Raw genomic sequence first — 20,311 nt, forward strand, 5'->3', positions numbered from 1 at the left:
TGTATAGGTGATTTACTGGTGGCTGGAGAATTGTCACGGTGGTTTTGTGATGTTCTGTTGTGTGTAAGAGTATTTGCGGATGTATAAAAAAATGCATAAGTTCCCTATGATCGGGTTTGAATCAGTGTCTTCAGGAGAGATAAGAAAAGATTAGAACTTTTTAAAAAATTTTGTAGTATTGCAATGTTCAGTTGCTCGTTTTCTGTTACTCATTTGCATCCGTTAGTCCGCCTGGAAAGAGAGAATATTTAGACCTCTACAATTCAGCGTTACGGTGTGTAAAAAGTCATCAAATGCAATGCAAAGAATCGGGAATTTAGATTTCCAACAGCCGCTGTATTCTGCTTTTTGCAAACAGCCAAAAGTTCACCCTGCACAGAGGATAGGAGGATGCTAACTGTGTGTTTGAATGACTAAACAGCCCGGTCACATGCCAGAAAACCTAGGCAACCCGCAGCAGTTTACATTTCCGCCTGAAAAGCTGAGGGTTTCCTGGGATCCTGGTGCAGAGCAACGTTACAACCGGCCCGATACCACCCACAGGAAGGACAACTCCACTAAAGGCTGGTAAGATCAGGAACCACTATAGTCCCAACAACAAGCTCAAAAACTAAAACCCAGAAACCAGCCCGTTCATTGAAGGTCTGCATCAAATCGACTATGGCTCAGACGCACTCACCCACTGCGCTAATATCCTTTCGTTTGGAACCTATAATAATATTGTACTTTATAGCTCAGGCAAAAGTGCAATGGAATCATCGTAGTTACTGTATACAGTTGGTTTAGTTTGGAAATCCAACGCGTTTCCAAATCCGCTTTTATTTTGTTCAAATTTTCAGCCCAGAATTTCATTCCTCCCTGTGACAGTGGGTATAAGCGATTTCACGCTGGAACTGAAAACGTTTCATAATGTTGCAGTCATGGATATGGAAACAATGTTTGTGTATCCGAGAAATATTATTTCGATTTATCAATTCATTTTCTTGTCCGTTCAGGGATGGATTTTATACATTGTTACGACAGTAGAACTCTGGGTTTATGTAACATTTATGATGGCTGAGATGTTTCAACAGGAATTTAAAACGATACACCAGCAGTAATCGATCCAATTTCTCATGCTGCTGAATTCCTTCGATCTCAGGCACAGTGATGTGCAGTACAGTAGCTAACAGCACACAGTTAAGTATCTGCTAACGTTAGGAGGGTGAGGAATAGCTCTCTCGAGGAGGAGGTAAATGGGTTCTCATTTGGGTATAAATGTCTCCAAATTGGCACAATTGAACAGAGAGTTTAAACTTGAGTTAGTTCTCCATAAGAATCTTGGTAACTGAGCAAGAGTCATCTGATAAGGTACCCCATCACCATCTTCCACTAAGAAAGTGGCTCACCATCATTCAGTATCATTTATATAAATGATTTGAATGTGAACATAAGAGGTATAGTTAGTAAGTTTGCAGATGACACCAAAATTGGAGGTGTAGTGGACAGCGAGGAAGGTTACCTCAAATTACAATGGGATCTTGATCAGACGGGCCAATGGGCTGAGGAGTGGCTGATGGAGTTTAATTTAGGTATCTGTGAGGTGCTGCATTTTGGGAAAGCAAATCTTGGCAGGACTTATACACTTAATGGTAAAGCTCTAGGGAGTGTTGCTGAACAAAGAGACCTTGGAGTGTAGGTTCATAGTTCCTTGAAAGTAGAGTCACAGGTAAATAGGATAGTGAAGAAGGTGTTTGGTATGCTTTCCTTTATTGGCCAGAATATTAAGTACAGAAGTTAGGAGGTCATGTTGCGGCTGTACAAGACATTGGTTAGGTCACTTTTGGAATATTGTGTGCAATTCTGGTCTCTTTCCTATCGCATAGATGTTGTGGAACTTGAAAGGGTTCAGAAAAGATTTACAAGGATGTTGCCAGGGTTGGTGGATTTGAGCTATAGGGGAGGTTGAATAGGCTGGGGCTGTTTTCCCTGGAGCGTCGGAGGCTGAAGGATGATCTTATAGAGGTTTATAAAATCATGAGGGGCATGGATAGGATAAATAGACAAAGTCTTTTCCCTGGGGTCGTGGAGTCTAGAAAGAGGGCGTAGGTTTAGGGTGAGAGGGGAAAGATATAAAAGAGACCTAAGGGGCAACCTTTTCACGCAGAGTGTGGTATGTATATGGAATGAGCTGCCACAGGAAGTGGTGGAGGCTAGTACTAATGCAACATTTAAAAGGCATTTGGATGGGTATATGAATAAGAAGGATTTGGAGGGATATGAGGCGGGTGCTGGCAGATGGGACTAGATTGGGTTGGGATATCTGGTCGGCATGGATGGGTTGGACCGAAGAGTCTGTTTCCGTGCTGTTCATCTCTATTACTCTATGATAGGAAGCAAAAAAAATGGGGACTGTTAATAACTCATGGCATTGGCTTGTTTGAAAGGGATGATTTAAATTAAGCAAGCTGTTTGAATAAAGATGAGAAATTATAAAGGCAAGGAGTTACTGGTAGGTGTGATGGACAGGTCCCTTAATAGTAACCACAAGCTAGGATGGAATAAGGATGAGAAAAGGGGTGGCGCGGTCGTTCAGTGGATAGCATTGATGCCTGGCAGTGCCAGGCAACCAGGTTCGTTTCCAGCATTGGGTGACTGTGTGGAGTTTGCACATTCTCCCCGTGTCTGCTGGGGTATCCTCCAGGCGCTCTGGTTTCCTCCCACAGTCCAAAGATGTGTAGGTTAGGTGAATTGGCCATGCTAAATTGCCCAGAGTATTCAGGGATGTGCAGGGTTGGTGCATTAGTCAGGGGTAATTATAAGGTAGGGGATTGGATCTGGGTGGGTTACTCTTTGGAGGGTCTGTGTGGACTTGTTGGGCTGAAGGGCCTGTTTTCACCCTATAGGGATTCTGTGAAGTTCATTGGTTACAGGAGCAGAATTTGGCCATTCATCCCATTGAGTCTGCTCTGCCATTCTAATAAGTTTCTCACCCACATTTTCCTGCCTTCTCCCCATATCTCTTCAACCCATTACCAATTAAAAATCTGCCTAATTCCTCCTTACATCTACTCACTGCCCCAGCATCCACCACACTTTGGGGTAGCGAATTCCACAGATTCACAACCCTTTGAGGGAAACAGCTTCTTCTCAACTCCGTCTTAAATTTGCTACCTTTTATCCTAAGACTATGACCTCTTGTCCCAGAATGCCCCACAAGTGGAAACATCCATTCCACGTTCAGATTATCTATACCTTTTATCATTTTGGATACCTCATTTGATCTCCCTTCATTCTTCTAATTTCCAGAGAGTATAGGCCTAAACTCTTCAATCTTTCTTCATGCGACAAACCCTTCACTTCTGGGATCAATTGAGTGAACTCCTCTGAAAAGCCTGCAATGCCACTACATTTGTCCTCAAATAAGGGGACCAAAACTGTACAATATGAAGGAAGAAAAAAAATGGGAGGTTGTCAGAAAGGTACCATGATCATGGGGAATTGCAATCCATGAAAAGACTCCGAAAATCAGATGGGGGCAGAAGTAGCCTGGATGAGGAAGTGACAGAATGTTTTCAGGATAGCTTCTCAGAACAACACATTCCAGATTCACCCTTCGTGGCAACACACTGAAAGCTTGTGGTTTCAAATGAACCCATTGGACTCTAACCTGGTGCTGTGTGAGTTGTGACCTTGTCCATCCCAGTGCAACACTGACACCTCCACATCAGATTATAAGAGAACTGGTATCGTGCAATGAGATGGGACTAAAGAATAACCTCATAATGAAGGCAGTCTAGGCAGTGATGACCATAATATAGTTGAATTTTACATTCAATTTGAGGAAGAGAACAGTAGGTCCAAGACTAGTATTTAAGACCAAATTAAAGGCGGCTATGAGGGAATGAAAGCAGAACTAGCTAAATGAACTGGCAAGCTAGGTAAGGGATAAGAAATAGAGGTGCAATAGGAGACATTTTTGGGGATATATCAGGAAATACAGAGTAGATAAATTTCAAAGAGATTTTTAAAAATTCCAGTGGGAGGACATGATAATTGTCTCCCTCTCTTTAGTTTCTGCACATTCTGCTCCTCCTCCTTCAGTTAATATTGTTGTCCTCTGTCCCCACTCCAGTTCATACTGACTTTTTATTTTCCCTCATTTACCTCAATCATTCCCTCCTTATATGATGCTAATATTTACCAACGCTGCCATCAACAGTTCATATTATCCCCTATTTTCTCATTCTCCTCCTGACTTTTCTTTAGACTGTCAGTTAACATTGCCACCCTTCTACACCTTGATTTGCACTAATTTATTCTAATAGTTGCCCCCTCCATTTTTGAAGATGCCTTACATGCTGTCTCTCTCCTGCACATTCCTCACTGCTGTCGGAAAAGTTCTCTGCGTCACCCAGAATCTGACCCCAGCAAGACATTGATCTCACGTTATGTGATAGGCTAAAGAAGGGATCTGTAGATGGTGAATGAGGAGACACAAACATGCATAAACCACAGGCAGGAGTGTGATGCCATTGGTGCTATCATGCTGGAGTTCATATACTGGTGGACACAGTCACAGATTTTGAGGGCCTTGACTATTGAAGAAGGTTGGCAAGGCAAGGTCAGGGTTAGGCAGGTCCACTAATCAACTAGGCAAAAGCAAGGGACTGCAGATGCTGGAGATTAGAGTCGAGAGTGTGGTGCTGGAAAAGCACAGCAGGTCAGGCAACATCCGAGGAGCAAGAGAATGGATATTTCGAGCAAACGCCCTTCATCAGGAATGAGGCCTCATTTCTCATGAAGGGCTTTTGCCCGAACATCGATTCTCCTGCACCTCAGATGCTGCCTGACCTGCTGTGCTTTTCCAGCACCATACTCTCGAGGTCCACTAACCAGGCTATCACTGAGCTTGCATGCAATGGTTCAGAGCATAGAAGAGTGCAACTGCTGCTGTGGCAGAGCCTTGCATAATGCTTGGAGACCATTCTGTTTTATATGTTGGTTTTGAAGGGATCCTCTGAATAGGGAGAACATATGAAAAATACTTCTCAACTTCAAACCTTACTTGCAAGCATCTCTTGACTTCAGTGCATGTAGTTTCAGACTGAGAACTGGCAAACAATTGAGAGCAAGTCATTTACCTGAATATTTGACTGGGTTTGTTGACATGGAGCATGATATAAAGATATGAAGCACTTCTCTTTCTTTAAAAGAAAAAAGGCTGAAGCATTCTTCACCTTGAACAAATGTACTGGCAAATATCCAGTTTTTAACTAGATAAAAGTAAGAATCCAGAATTCAAACACAAGGCAGTTGCATTGCAAAGTGATAAGTCTTCCAACCTGCTACATTAATGTCTCTAAATAGTCATACGTAAGATAAGAATTAAATTCTGAGATCAAGTAAAGCATTGGGGGGAGATGCAGGCCCAAACCCTTTCAACACTATTCCCTTTTTTTTAATCTATATTTTTCCTTTCGACACTATTCCCTTTTTTTTAATCTATATTTTTACTGAGAAAAAAAGATTGTTAAATATTCCAATAAGTACAAAACAATGCTATTCAAAACAGCTCAAAAAAACCCCAAATAATAAAAAAAATCCCCAACCCACCCTCCTGTACAAATGTATAAACATATATAGAAAATATAAAATTTTTAAAAAATTCTAAACTACTTATTTCACTAAATAAATAAATAAATAACCAACAACAAACAAATAAGTAGTAATAACTCAGCCCAGCCAAACAAAACATTCATACTTTCACAGTTCCTCCTCCCTGGATATTGGACTCGTGAAACACAATTGTTACAGCTATATAGAAGCCCTTGTTAGTGTGGCAGATAAATCTGTGTCCAGTTATTCCAAAAAGGGCTGCCATGTCATGTAAAAATTCTCAGTTTTGTGGTGTACCATGTTTGTGAGAAAATCCAGGGGAATATGCTCCATAACAATCTTCCACAAACCTGACAGGCCTGGGAAGTTTTCAGATATCCAACCTAGCAATATATTCTCACAGAACGTGAGAATATTGAAACGTTTTTTCTTATGTACGTCTGCAGGAAATACAGTGGGTAGGCCCAAAAGGAGAGAGATAGGGTCTTTCTCCATCCCCACACCCAAAATCCTCTCCATTGCACCCTCCACAGCACTCCAATTTTTGAAGCCTATCGCAAAGACCAAAGACAATGGGTAAGAGTACCCATGCTCATGTTGCACTTGGGACATGCTGAAGATACCCCTGGTTTAAATTTTGACAAACGGTCTGGAGCCAAGTGGACCCTGTGGAGAATCTTCAACTGTAAAGCATGGGTCCTATTGCAAATTGATATCTTCCTTGCATTCTCCCAAATATCCTCCCATGCCTCTGAGGAATCTTCAACACCCAGCTCTCTTTCCCACATCCTGCAAAGTCGATCAGACTCATCTGAGGTGGCACCCCCCAATTTATGATGTAAAGTACTGACTATTCCCGTTTTATGCTTTAACCCAAACCCAACGCCAGTATATTCTTGCTGTTTTGTCAGTCAGACATCTTTAATATCTACAATTGTTCATTTAATACCAAATCTCATTCAATAAAGAGACATTTTATAGGTTCAAGCCCATTAGCAACTCACTTCATAAGCCCAAAAATTGGCAATCAACATCCGTAATGATATATTTTCAGAGACCTCCATTTTCATCAAACCTAATCATCAAAAAGAAAATTTATGGGCTGTTTGAATCTCATTGAGCTTAGTTTCATCTTGGAAAAGGAATCTGTTGTATTGGAGCCAGGTGAATCTCACTGACTATGAGATCCTTGATTGAGGCTGTTAACCTGGGCCAATCAGAGAGCCCTGACTGACAGATATAAATAGGGGATCCCAAGAGTCTCCTGACTGCAGGAACTAACTCAGAGCCAGAGTTAGTTCTGGCCAGAGCCAGTGTTGTGTGCACATGTAAGTAAAAGGTGACTCGGTGATGAGATACCGCCCTCTGTGCAATTATTTCAATGGCAACAGTACGTGCCTAAGGAACATTTGCTCACAACAGTTGTCTTTGAGTTGGGATAAGCATAATGCCTATATTTGGGCCCAGTATGTGGAAAGAATGCAAATTTTTTTCCAGGCAAATGACATTGGGGCAGAATTACAGCAGTGAGTAATCCGTCTGACTGCTTGTGGGTCTACAGCATTTTCAGTTATTAGGGGCTTAATTTTCTCAGAGGCACAAGACACTAAAATCTTCCAAAAGTTAATGGATTTTGTTAGGGAATATTACAACCTCGAACCTCCTCTAAGTCTAAGATGCTATCAGTTTTACTTGGCTGTTCAAGAACCAGGAGAATCAGTATTGGGATTTTCGACAAGGTTAAGATGACTGACAGAGGCATGTGAGTTTGGGTTAACCCTGACTGAAACTGCTTGGTATGTGGGATTAATGAAGTGACCAAGCAAAAGTGTCTACAAGCTGAAGCCCAACTGGACTTCAAACAGACACTGCAACTGGCTTGTCATTAGAAAGTGCGGCAAGTGGAGCATGGGAGGTACAGGGCATCTCAATGGAAGTGGACACCCTCACCTGTCCAACTGAGCTTGGGGAACACCACTTGAGTGTAGGCAATCGCCGAGACTCATACAGGGCATATCTTGAGCTGAAGGACCCTAAGCCTGCCCACAGCAAAACCTCACAACAAAATCAAACCTTGGCCAAATGCCTAAATAGTTCTTCAGGATCTGATCCGGCAAGTCGTTGTCGTTGCTGCCGGAATGCAGACTCGAGACAGCAAAAAGACTCCTACAAGGCCTGACTTGAATATGAAAGCTCATAGACCAGTACCCAGGAGAGTGCACACCCTCTGGACGTCCACCTAAATGTGGGTTGGAACAGTAAGATTGCTTAGCAAATTCCAAATCAGAATCAATTAAGATTAATGCCTGGTTAAATTGTCACCTGGTTCTCATGGGGGGGTTGATACCAATGGTACAGTATCACCTCATGGGGGATGATACTGTATCAGTGGTTACAGAACCTGTCTTTAACAAGATTTGCTCTGTTCTCCAACACAAGTTTGCGCAAGACCTCGGCCAGACTGAGAATGTACACTGCAGAACCATTACAGATTAAGGGTACAACTTCAGTTCCGGTGTCATCTGTGAAGCAGTTGGTGCAGTTACCAAAAATTGTCGCAAAAGACTCGTGCCCAAGCCTATTAGGCCAGAATTAGTTGAGAAAGATTCACCTTGACTGGCTCAACATTTTTCAATTACAAAATAGCTGCCTCAGTGAAGTCCTAATGAAATACGAAGGAGTTTTTCAGGAAGGGCTAAGGACTATCAAAGGGGCTAAGGCCACTTTACACGTTGACCAGGAAGGAATTCCACAATTTTGCATGGCCTACCCAGTGCCATTTGCCTTGTTGGCAAAAGTAGAGGTGGAAAGAAAGAGGCCAGAGAGCGAACAACTAATGAAAGTAGTACAGTTTGTGGAATGGGCAGCAGCAGTCATATTAACTGTGAAGCCTGACAGGTCGGTTGGCCTTTGTGGGGATTTTAAGCAAACGGAAAACCACTTCTTGCAGCTGGATAAATACCTAATCCCTCGCATAAAGGATTTATAAGCAAAGTTGGCTGGAGGGCTGTCCTTCGTGAAGCTGGACATGAACCACGCCTACCTGCAATTGTGACTAGATCAGGGCTCCCAGATGTACACAACAAATTAATACCCATAGGAGGTTGTACCAATATACTGGACTGCTGTTTGAGGTATCATCAGCCTGTGTCCTTTTCCAGTGGACAATGGAAAATACTTTACAACAGCTACCCCAGGGTACCATTTATCTGGATGACATATTAATAACAAGGAAAACCAATAAAGAGCACTCGAAGAACTTGGACATAATGCTTAAACATTTCTCCCAGTTGACTGTATGCTTTAGAAAGAAATGAACGTGTGTTCAAGGCACCCTACAAGACCTACTTGGGTTATAGAGTCGACAAAACTGGGTTACACCCATTGAAAGATAAAGTGAGGGCGATTAAACATTCCTTGGCTCCACGTCTCTACCAGAACTTAGGTCTTTCCTTGGGTTGATGAATTATTACAGGAAATTCATATGTAACCTGCCCACCATCCTGGCACCCTTACACCTGCTATTGATAAGTTGTTGGCTGACTATGATCTGAAGCGAGAGGTAGTGCTGATATGTGATGCCTTTCCGTACGGTCTCAGAATGGTGTTGGCTCACCAGTGGCCCAATGGAGAGGACTGTCCGATAGCATATGCTTCTCGGACTATGGCCAATGCCCAAACCAAATACACCCAGATAGAGAAGGAAGGCTTGGCAGTCATCCTTGGTGTGAGAAAGTTCCACCAATACCCTTACAGATAGGAATTTATCACAGTTAACAGACCACAAACCCCTGTCTGGGCTACAGAAGGAAGACAAGGTGATGCCACCCATAGCTTCTGGTTGAATTCAGCAGTGGGCCCTTATTCTGATAGATTAGATTCCCTACATTATGGAAACAGGCTCTTCAGCCCAAAAGTCCACATTGACCCTGCGAAGAGTTTCCCATCCCGACCCTATATTTACCCCTGCCTAATGCACCTAACACTATAGACAATTTAACATGCCCAATTCACCTGATGTGCACATCTTTGGATTAGTGGGAGGAAACCGGAGTACCTGGAGGAAACCCACACAGACACAGGGAGAATGTGCAAACTCCACACAGTCAATTGTCCGAGCCTGGGACTGAACCCAGGTCTCTGGTGCTGTGAGACAGCAGTGCTAACCACTGAGCCACCGTGCGTTCAAGGACTGACTGTGAGCTGGCTGACCACAGTCAATGTACTGTACCCATGTATATAAATGATGACTTGGTGATGGGATATCAGCCGCTGTGTAATTATTTCAGAATCCAAAGCATTTTACCCTTTACAGTAGGTACAGTGGAGATTTTCATCTCAGCTGTCTGGAATTGACCTTGGCCAACAGAAACAAAATAACAATTGTCAGACTCATGGTGCTGCCTTGTCCTCCAACTACAAAAATTATTTTGAGATAACTCATCTGAAAACACAAAAAAAAAACTCCCATCTAAGTAAACTAAATTGGAGATATTAAAATATTTTGATATTAGCATCTGAACTCAGTTAACAGCCATGCTGGATAAGCTATGGCTGTGGGTCAAGGCTATGAAGGTAGATTGAGTCTTGCTAATGTGAGTGTCAATTTGTTTTTTCATCAGCAGAAGTCCCCATGGCTGGAAAGAAGAAAGAAATAACACTGCAGGTAGGCCTTGAGAAGAAAAACAAAAATCACAAATTGAAAGGTTCCAATTTATTTGTTACCCATTTTTATCAAGCACTTCATAGATTCTAAAACTGCAGTTATTTTCACTTCTCATTTCAACCCATAAATTCATGAGTGTCTCAGAAAATTCAGTGACTCTTTCAGTAGCATGTAAAGATAGGAATAACAGACACTGGGGATAATTTGAACCCTAATGACAGATGGGAGAAGATATGAAGATAGAAATCATAAAATTCTAAAACTAATAGCTGCTGTATTCGCCTTTGCCGACAAATAACTTGCTTGCCAGAAACTGGACGATCATTTGCCCATGGTAATGCTGCACTTTTCAAATGATTTCAATAGAGATTTGAGTTAAACACATCCAGAGAGGGTTACCTAGAGCTCCAGGAATCTGCAGTATTTCCCGAAGGATTTAAAATACAGATCACAAGATCTTCATAAAAATCAATGCAAACTCAATGGGGTCTTGTGACACAGTGGAACTGTCCTTACCTCGGAGTCAGAAAACCTGAATTCAAAATCCCACTTTTTTCAGAGGTTTGTGACAACATTGTTGATTAAAAATATCTACGATGCAAGTTCATTGCCTTGGTTTTCTTGAGCTGTTAGTTTGAACAGGTCTTATAAGAAAGTTCACATCATTAGAATCCCTACAGTGTGGAAACAGGCTGTTTGGCCCAACAAGTCCACACAGACCATCCAAAGAGTAATCAACCCATATCCATTCCCCTCCTACTCTACATTTACCCCTGACTAATGCACCTAACTTACACATCCCTGAACACTATGGGCAATTTAGCATGGCCAATCCATCTAACCTGTACATCTTTGGATTGTGGGAGTAAGCCCACACAGATGCAGGGAGAATGTGCAAACTTCACACAGACAGTCGCCCAAGGCTGGAATCAAACCCAGGTCCCTGGTGCAGTGAGGCAGCAGTGCTAACCACTGAGCCACCAAGCCATTTTCAAATGGAAGCATTATTTGGGGTCTGACAGAAATGTTTTTTGATTGGACATGTAGACGGATTATCATCCCTGGCCATAATATTCCTGTGTAATGGTTTCTGAAAATACTGAAGGATGAAGTGCCCAAACAAATCTTGGGACCATAAATCTTGAGAAAGCTGTAAAAGGGGCAGCAGAGGAGCCAAGGTAACGAGAGAAAGACTCACCGTCCTTTATGTGAAAATTAACACAGTTAGTCCCAGACATCAAAGAAGAACTCTTCCCTGCTTAATCCAATGGTCATGCTTTGCCCGTTGCCTCAGTTCTTTTGTCTCTGGCTCCCTCTAGTGTACCACCAGCAATACCTCAAGATCTTCACAGTAAAGTGATCACAAATGTTTTCTGCAAGTCATGGGTGGTTTTTCACCAGGGTGATGACTTACATCAAAATCTTCTGCAATAACAATAGCCAAATTAAGTGTTTAGATTACTTACAGTGTGGAAACTGGTCCTTCTGCCCAACAAGTCCATACCAACACGCAACCCACCCAGACCCATTCCCCTACATTTACCCCTACACCTAACACTACGGGCAATTTAGCCAGGCCAATTCACCTAACTTGTACATTTTTGGATTGTGGGAGGAAACCGGAGCACCCAGAGGAAACCCACACAGACTCAGGGAGAATGTGCAAACTCCACACAGAGAGACGGGAATTGAACCCATGTCTCTGGTGCTGTGAGGCAGCAGTGCTAATCACTGTGCCACCGTGCCACCCACAAGTTAATTCTCTCTGGTTTCCCAGAGATACAGAGTACCATCAATTAGACATACACAGCAACCTGACGATCAATGTCAGATCAATCATATTGTTTTGACAGCCATGCGGAATTTTGTTTTGTCAATATAGAGTTGGTGTGCAACCACTAGAAGAGGTTCATGTCAATCTAAATTCTCGGGGTATTGTCTTGACCCCTCACTTCAATGAGTCAGAGATTGACTTTGCAAAGTAGTTAGAGGTGTTAAGCGCAAGCTGTTTGGAAAAGAGGGATAACACTTTCAAATTTGATTACTGTGAGGAAACTACTAATGAGACAGAAGAATGCGACAGTCAGTCACATGGTTAGCAATCCTGGTGCACACCATCGGCAGATTAAGAATGCAATATGGTGATGGCTTTTGGTGCTCACCGGCAAGACTGTGCCCCGTGATTATTTTATTTAGTGACTACCAGTCCCCCAAATCATGGGCAATGTCTTCACTTGCAAAATTTAAGGCGATCGATATGTCATTTGGTGTGTGTTGGGGATGTATCTTGGGAGTGTACAGCAGTGTTTGTGTCTTTCCACAGCTGCATAAGGTGTTTGTACTGGGAGCTCTAGCAGTGATTGTTGACTGTGCAATGTTCATGACTTGACCTGAACCTGTTATAGCAAGGAGTGCTCACTCTGCAGTAGGTCAAAGACTACCATTCGGCATGTGGAGTATGTCACAAGGTCTTTGTTGGTGAATACTTTGATCCAGAGGATGACTGCTGCAAGATGTTGTTCAAGAGGGTTGTTTTATATGGGGCACTGAGATGAAAAATGGGCATGCGTATGGATTGAACAGATCATCATCAGTGGTAAGTGAGATGTAGCATGGATGGTGTCAACCAGTTCCTAGGTTTTCATCGGTTTGTGGCTGCCATTGGGAGCGATGTCGACAAAGACAGAAAGCAAGGGGAGGAAAGTTGAAAGAAGATTTCCAATTATGATGCACATTGTTGCTTTCAATTAAGTGTCAACAAGATATTGTAAAAATATCTGGTTAGGAATATCAGTTTTATTGAGAAATAAGCATATCTAATCAGGTAGGACATATAGATATTAGGAATGTTTAAAGGTTAAAAAAAATCAAGGGGCTAACCGCTAAAACACCATCACAGCTAGCAGGAAAAGCCAGAAATGTTAATTTAAATGTTAATGTTAATTTCAAACTTGGTCTGCTAAAATTTTGTGAAGCACTTTATCTGTTGCTGTGTGATTTATTTCACACAGTCAAATATTAAATGAATTCTACACTGCTATGCTGTTTACCACAATGTTCATATTTTCTCACATAGCCCTAAATTCATTACTGAACGTCATTCATTCCCCCACACCCAATCTTATGTTGGCTAGGTACTTACTTGTACCCCCACTTCAGTTCCTATCCATTTCTCCCTAGTTTTGTCTTCAATTACTCCTTTCTCTTTACTATATATTATTGTGAGCTGAAAATGTGTTGCTGGAAAAGCGCAACAGGTCAGGCAGCATCCAAGGAACAGGAGAATCAACGTTTCGGACATAAGCCCTTCTTCAGGTTGCCCGAAACGTCGATTCTCCTGTCCCTTGGATGCTGCCTGACCTGCTGCGCTTTTCCAGCAACACATTTTCAGCTCTGACCTCCAGCATCTGCAGCCCTCACTTTCTCCTCCTATATATTATTGTGGACTGGCTAAATTTAATTGCTATGTCTATAGAGTGCAAAATGACCATAATTTAATTTTTACCTATACCTTTGATTTCATTAACATTAATTTATTGAAGTCTCATGCTAATGGAAGGGTCACGATGGTCTGTGATGGTGACTTGTTTTAAAAAAAATTACAAATATCACTACCTCTTCCCTAAATTTTGAATATGCAGTGTCCCGTGCTCCTGCATCCTGTAGTAGGATGTTTCATCTGAGGGTTGATGCATTTTAACCATTTTTCCTCTAAACTTTTATCTCTTGATGCTAGTAACACCTTAATACTTTGATTAGAGAAATGATTTTATTATTGCAATTAAATATTGTACAGATTGTGTAATCTACTGAGTTCTGAAGAACAATTGCCTTCTTGTGTTCCATTTCTCATTTGAGCCATTTAAACAGGGGACCTGCTGAACAGTGAAGGATTTTTACTTAACACCACATCTGTGTTGATAATGTGATTTACTATAACTATTTTATGAACTTTGCCATTCCTTAACCAGAAGTAGCTAAAACTCTGAAATTCTTTAACTTCACTTCAATCCTTATTATTTTAAAGAATTCCAGAAACACTTTAACTAATCTACTCCACACACTGTCGGTGTTCAGCCATTGCCAAATGGAATAAATCTGCAATGAAAACATTCATTACTGGGATGAAGCTCTTTGTGAGTGGTACAATTCTCTCTACCTGATTAGTATCGCCATCTTCTGAATCTTAAAAGTCATATGTAATTTCAAAGCCAGTATTAACTGGTTTATTGCAAGTGGCATTTTGAGCCACATCGCAAACACCATTGAGCATTCCCCATGCATTTCATGAGTTAATTCTTCTATTATAGTTCCCCACTTCCTGATATCTGTTCTATTTGTCAATTGTAGCTCTTTTTATTTATGATTCTTCTTTCATATGATACTTCTGGCTTATAATTGGCTAGTCCTGCATTGCTACTGCCATTAACTCGTCCATTCCCTGTACTAACGACTGAACATCCATTGTCAGCCGTGAAAGCTCCTTGAGTAAATGTTCCCCAGATAGTTTTTCTCTTTGTTAAGGCTTTGGATATTTGTTCTGACGTGTTTCTTTCTGAGAAGATAACTCTAGCTAGCACCAGGAGTCTGCACATCTTCTACATTTCAGCACAATCCATCAATTTAAAGGCAAACACTGTGTTTGGGATTTCCAAAGAGAACCTGCTTGAATATAATCTGTTACAAATGTGTTGCTGGAAAAGCGCAGCAGGTCAGGCAGCATCCAAGGAGCAGGAGAATCGACGTTTCGGGCATGAGCCCTTCTTTAGGAATGAGGAGAGTGTGCCAAGCAGGCTAAGATAAAAGGTAGGGAGGAGGGACTTGGGGGAAGGGCATTGGAAATGCGATAGATGGAAGGAGGTTAAGGTGAGGGTGATAGGCCGGAGTGGGGGTGGGGGCGGAGAGGTCAGGATAAAGTTTATTGACATCTCAGTCACGTGGCTCATTCTACTCCCAGTGCCATGTATTCCCCATTTATATTCACTCTTACTTAATTTCAGGCAACAAGTTAACTTTTGCCATAGTGACATCTTTAAGACTAAAATAAAATGAAAATATTCCTGGGAGATATTCATCTGATTTACGTTACTATATAGCTGAAGAAAAGTGTAAATAGACAGATAATTGGATCTTATTGCAAGTGGCTTTAACACAGAAAATACAGAGATATGAGTCGAAAGAGTACCTGCAATTGAGTGATTCAGGACAGATGGCTTTTGTGAAGGGGAGCAAGCAAAACTCTACATGAATAGATGAGCTTTCTATTTGGCATTAAGACAAAAATACAACTCCCAATGTTTCACCAAGAGCAATGTGATCGTGAGCTGAAAGGAACTGAATCCTAAAGATGATGTGAATAACTCAGACTTGCTAAAGAACTGAATGTTTATTTATGTCAGAGGACCATTGTGAACCACAAATGTTGGTTGGTTGTTTGAAAAGGAACTTTGAAAAGCTACGCCATCAGAACTGTAATGACATGTACAAGACTATGAGCCAATTGGATTAGAATTGTTAGGTGCTTGTGATTGACCAGTGCAGACTTGATGGGCTGAAGAGCCTTTTCTGTGTTGTAAATCTCTATGACTCTTTACCTCAGTCAGGGAGAATTCATAGGCATGCTTCTGGTCAATGTGAACAGTCTCAGCAGATCTCAGATAAAAATACAGCTGCCAGTGAAAACAACTCAAAGGCCACATCAATGGAATGGAAAAGGTGAACGGTTGTACGTAATGCTGCATGTATGCAGGGAATTATGTGAATTCTTGAGGCATGAGGCATATCTATGACATCTGGACTATTTAAAGTGAAATGTGCTTTTTGTTTGAAATACAATTTGTGAGTTAATTAATGTTTGAATTAAATTAATTTTAATTGGTTTGTTACAGTAGAGGTTTTAGAAATTTGTTAACTGATTTTCTTTCCATTGGCATTCTGGGTTTGTTCCTTTTAAAATATAATCTTTCTATTGAACATTGACATTTATTATGAAAACAGTAAAAGTGGAACATGCGCTCAGTGCAATGATGATTCAGTTATCCAAGTTAAATTGTACATTTTTGTTCTGTTGTATGTAAGGGAAACTTAATTGCATTTATTAATGCACCCTTTCTTTACCTCACACTTCCTACTATTTCTATGTGGTGCATCATGTCTGGTATCAGTAGAAATAGCAGCAAGTTTCTGATATCTCTGCTCTGACTGTTCAGCTGCTCTTGATTGACACCGATTTGGTTTTGAAATCTGTGAGAGTGCAAGGGGAGATTTAACCACCAAGAGATGGGAACTGTGTGATCATGGAGGAGCAGATTTGAGAGCAGCACCTGGAAGGTGGAAATGGTTTGAAAAGGTTCCAAGATCCAACTTCCCTTTTACCATCTTTCCTCAGGGTCGGTGTCAGATCACTTTTTCCACCTATTGGAAAAGGAGCTTGCTAAAGATCAGTGACCTGTTGTAAGACCACAAGGAAGAGATCTGCCATTGCGTGTAAATGTTGGCTTCCAAAATTACCACAACCATGATGATGATCCTTGTTAATTAATTGTTGAGCCACAGTCGATGCTTCCTTGCAGCAGCCATTATCCACATGACAGTCATTCTCCGTTTCCTGTGCCATCAATCCACTGTTGAGTTGATTCCCTCCAACCTCTGTGCTATTGTGGAGAATGTGTGTAGTGTGTCTGTCAGTCAGTCAGTCAGTCTGTGTGTCATTAAGTTTCTCAATGCTGATTCCTGGGGTTTAGTAACTGTGGGAGCTAGGAGATAATTTCTTCACCCCCCCCCCCCGCCAATGTGGATTCTCTATCATGTGTACTCCCACCAATGTCCATCCAGTTCCATTGTTAAGAGTCTTTAAAGACTCTGTTAAAGACACTGTTAAATATTTGAAGGACAGGACAATATCAGTCTCTGAGGTGAGAACAGGACCATGGCTTTACTTATGTACCACTTTAGTAAAAAGCCAAGACTTGGCAGAATTTGTAAATTGCCTGTTTATTTATTGTAAGTCTTTATGCTTCATTTTCTTTTGTATAGTATATGTTTGCTGCTTTTTATCTTGTCATGCCTCATAGTATAGGAGCTAAATATGAAAATATACTTGAAGCTCAGAAAAAGAAAATAGAAAAAGTAGGTTCCCAGTGCCTCACCAAGTAGATGTATTGGTCTGACACAGTAATTGTCTACAGACTACTCAATCCCAATAGATACTCCTTATCCAACCCTTAATCAATATTTATAATCATCCACTTTCCATTATGGGGGATACAACAGATTATACCTTAAGACTTTTATGTAGATTTCCAATGGTCAAATTATGAATATTTTTGCTGCTCCTAATGCAATACCAAATTGGTGCAGTGACTCCCTAAATTCCTCTCACTCTTTCTCGACCCACGCCCCCTCATTCCTGGCACCTTCTGTATCCTTTGCTGTAAGGAATTATAGCACCAACAGAACTGCACGCCTACCTGACAGAGACATGGAAACACCTGATGTTTCCCCTCATGGGAGAGTCTAGGACCAGAGGGCATTGTGTCAGAATAAAGGGGTGCTAATTTAAGACTGAGATGAAGAGGAATTTCTTCTCTGAAGATTGTGAATCTTTGGAACTCCTTGCCACAGGCAGCTGTGAGAGTAGAGTCCTTGTATATATTTAAAGCTGAGATAGATGGGTTTTTGATCAGTTGGGAAAGAGAGGTTTACAGGGAAAGGGCTGGAAAGTGTACATGAGGGAATATTGGATTAGCCTTGAGCCTAATGAATGGCACAACAAGTTTGACAGGCCAAATGACAGACTCCTATTCCCCTTTTTGTTATGATCTTTTAGGCATATAAATATTTCAGTGATTACATATGGGCATTTCTTGTTATGTGGCAAAGCTGCTCATGAGACATTTTGCAAACAGAAGCAGAAAAAATGGTCATCACTGAGTGAAGGAACAAGGTGGAAGCAGCACTCCTGTATTTTCTCAAGTTTATTAACTGTGGATTCTCTTTTTTCCATACTAATTACAGACTGGCCCATTGTGCTGTTATTTCCTCATTTATGCACAGTCCCAACAGTTCAGAATGTTTTCTGAATATTTAACATTCAACATGCCTAAAGAAGACAGAGATGAAATCTGTTGTCATATGGTTACTTGTTATACTTGCAAACGATCACTGGAAATGTCCGAACTGTCCTGGCAGACAGATCCTGTTGATTCACAAAAAGAACATTATTTCCTCTGTTTGGACTTCGTGTCACTCAGGGTGTGAAGCATTTGCTGTTAAAGGCAAAGAAGCTGAAATTGGGAATGCATAAACAGGTTTGATTTCTCACCGGTTCAGCTTTAAGTGCACTGTTCAAAATATTTGTGTGAGGTTCTGTCTACAATTTGAGGACATCTGTTAATCCCGCTTATTTTAAATGGCTTAAAACGGATTGCACCAGAATAGTAAAAACAGGAATTTATAGAAATGTATTTACTGGGACAGAGGTGAAATCAAACCAACTAAAGTGGTTGCTTCATCAACAGTAAATATTCCTTTTAAAACTTGGAACTGCCAGTGAGTCATGGCATCATGTTTTGCCTATTTTTCTGCACGTTTTAGTTGGTCCTATTATATAATCTTGTTTAGATGAGTGCTAATGATGTTAGAAACCCAGTCTGAATGAGTCAGTGTAAATTTTCCCAAGTGTGTGGGAGATGAATTTACCCGGAAACTAAAGATGCTGAGACAACTCTGTTCAGTGACAGTATCTCTGCTGATATTAATCTTCCTTCTCTGTACTTCCAGCATTGGCAATTATCTTGGCTCATTTACTATCAGCACTCTATTATCTTGTACTTAATGTTCATAGAAAACAATTAAAAGGAATATTTCAATCAGTGAGAAGATCGTGTAGATTCAGAGAACTTGCTGAGTATTTTAACTCATTGGAAACTTTTTATAAAAAGAAGTAGTAACAGGACAAACTAACATAATATTATTGCTTCTTGAAGCGATTAAAACAGTGAAACAGGAAAAGGAAACATATATCAGAAGTTTCTAAGTTCTGCATATTTTAATGATGTAATTTAAAGAATAATGACTGGCGAACTGGTAATTTAAACAATTAGTTTTTACAAAGATTTAACCTAGTTTTCTAATCAAGCTGTTTTAAGAGTTATTACATACCTCTGGAGCACATGGAACTTGAACCCAAGTCTCTTGGTCCAGGGACATCACCACAGAGCCACAAGAGGGGCGACAATTAATTTTACATAGCAAAGCTCGATAAACAATAATAACAATGAGCAGATAACTGTTTTTGGTGTGAATGTTGGTTAAGAGATGCTAAATTTATGACCATTCATGTGAATTGGAATCGCATTGGCTCATTTGAGGCAATTAATGCAATATGTGACAATGAAGAGCAATCACAGATTTTATTGAAGAATTGTTGCAAATTATAACATTGTAAATTCCTTAATGACTGGAGCTGAGCTTAGAGTACCAGCACTCAAAACACAGTGGGGAGAAAAAAAATTTCTAAGCTCACTGAGATAGCACCAAATTTCACAGATGATAACCTCTTCAAATAGTTTTGTATAGTCTTCGTGTAGCTAGGAAAGTGCATCCTGTTAATGTGAAATAAATTTTGGAATGAGGTATTCTGACTTTTTTTCTTTGTAATAATCCTTAATCACATTCAACATCTACTCCCTTATTTTCGCTGCAGATGACGATCTTGAGCCAGGAACAATGGGATGAAATGTTGGCTGTTACTGGACTGATTGGTAAGAAACCTGTCAAAGCTAAATTCAGATTTTTCTGCATTGGCTAATATCAAACCACTGAAATTATTGTGTCCAGTATTTTAACAGAAGTTTTCAGAATAGACAGATTAGCATCTTTGCTGAAATAGAAAGGATGCAACTATGGATACATCATAATAGAATACTTATATTGCACAGTAAAAACCATCTTAAAGTACCACGGAGGTAATGTTCATGTATGATTGTCAAAGTTCTTCCAAATCATCTTTTAAGGCAACAGGTAATAATATAGCAATATACATTG

The 20,311-nt window shown here is 40.7% G+C and overlaps 1 protein-coding gene across 7 annotated transcripts in view; it reads left to right on the top strand.

Moving 5' to 3' along the window:
* Positions 1-495: 495 nt before the first annotated feature.
* LOC122551346 (thioredoxin domain-containing protein 6) overlaps positions 496-20,311 on the top strand; it is a 67,140-nt gene continuing 47,324 nt past the window's right edge. For 5 of the 7 annotated variants that reach the window (XM_043693083.2, XM_043693087.2, XM_043693091.2 and 2 more), the window contains exons 1-3: positions 512-567; positions 10,224-10,264; positions 19,971-20,028. In XM_043693083.2, coding sequence (XP_043549018.2) covers positions 10,232-10,264; positions 19,971-20,028 — 91 coding nt within the window. In that variant the 5' untranslated portion in view covers positions 512-567; positions 10,224-10,231. Of the gene's footprint in view, positions 568-10,220; positions 10,265-19,970; positions 20,029-20,311 lie in introns of all 7 variants that reach the window. The other 2 variants (XM_043693086.2, XM_087988590.1) reach the window with 2 other exon arrangements.

Source organism: Chiloscyllium plagiosum, unplaced genomic scaffold (genome assembly GCF_037043375.1).
Source record: "Chiloscyllium plagiosum isolate Xiang-an unplaced genomic scaffold, Cpla_swu_hap1 HiC_scaffold_7, whole genome shotgun sequence".
Classification (NCBI taxonomy): domain Eukaryota; kingdom Metazoa; phylum Chordata; class Chondrichthyes; order Orectolobiformes; family Hemiscylliidae; genus Chiloscyllium; species Chiloscyllium plagiosum.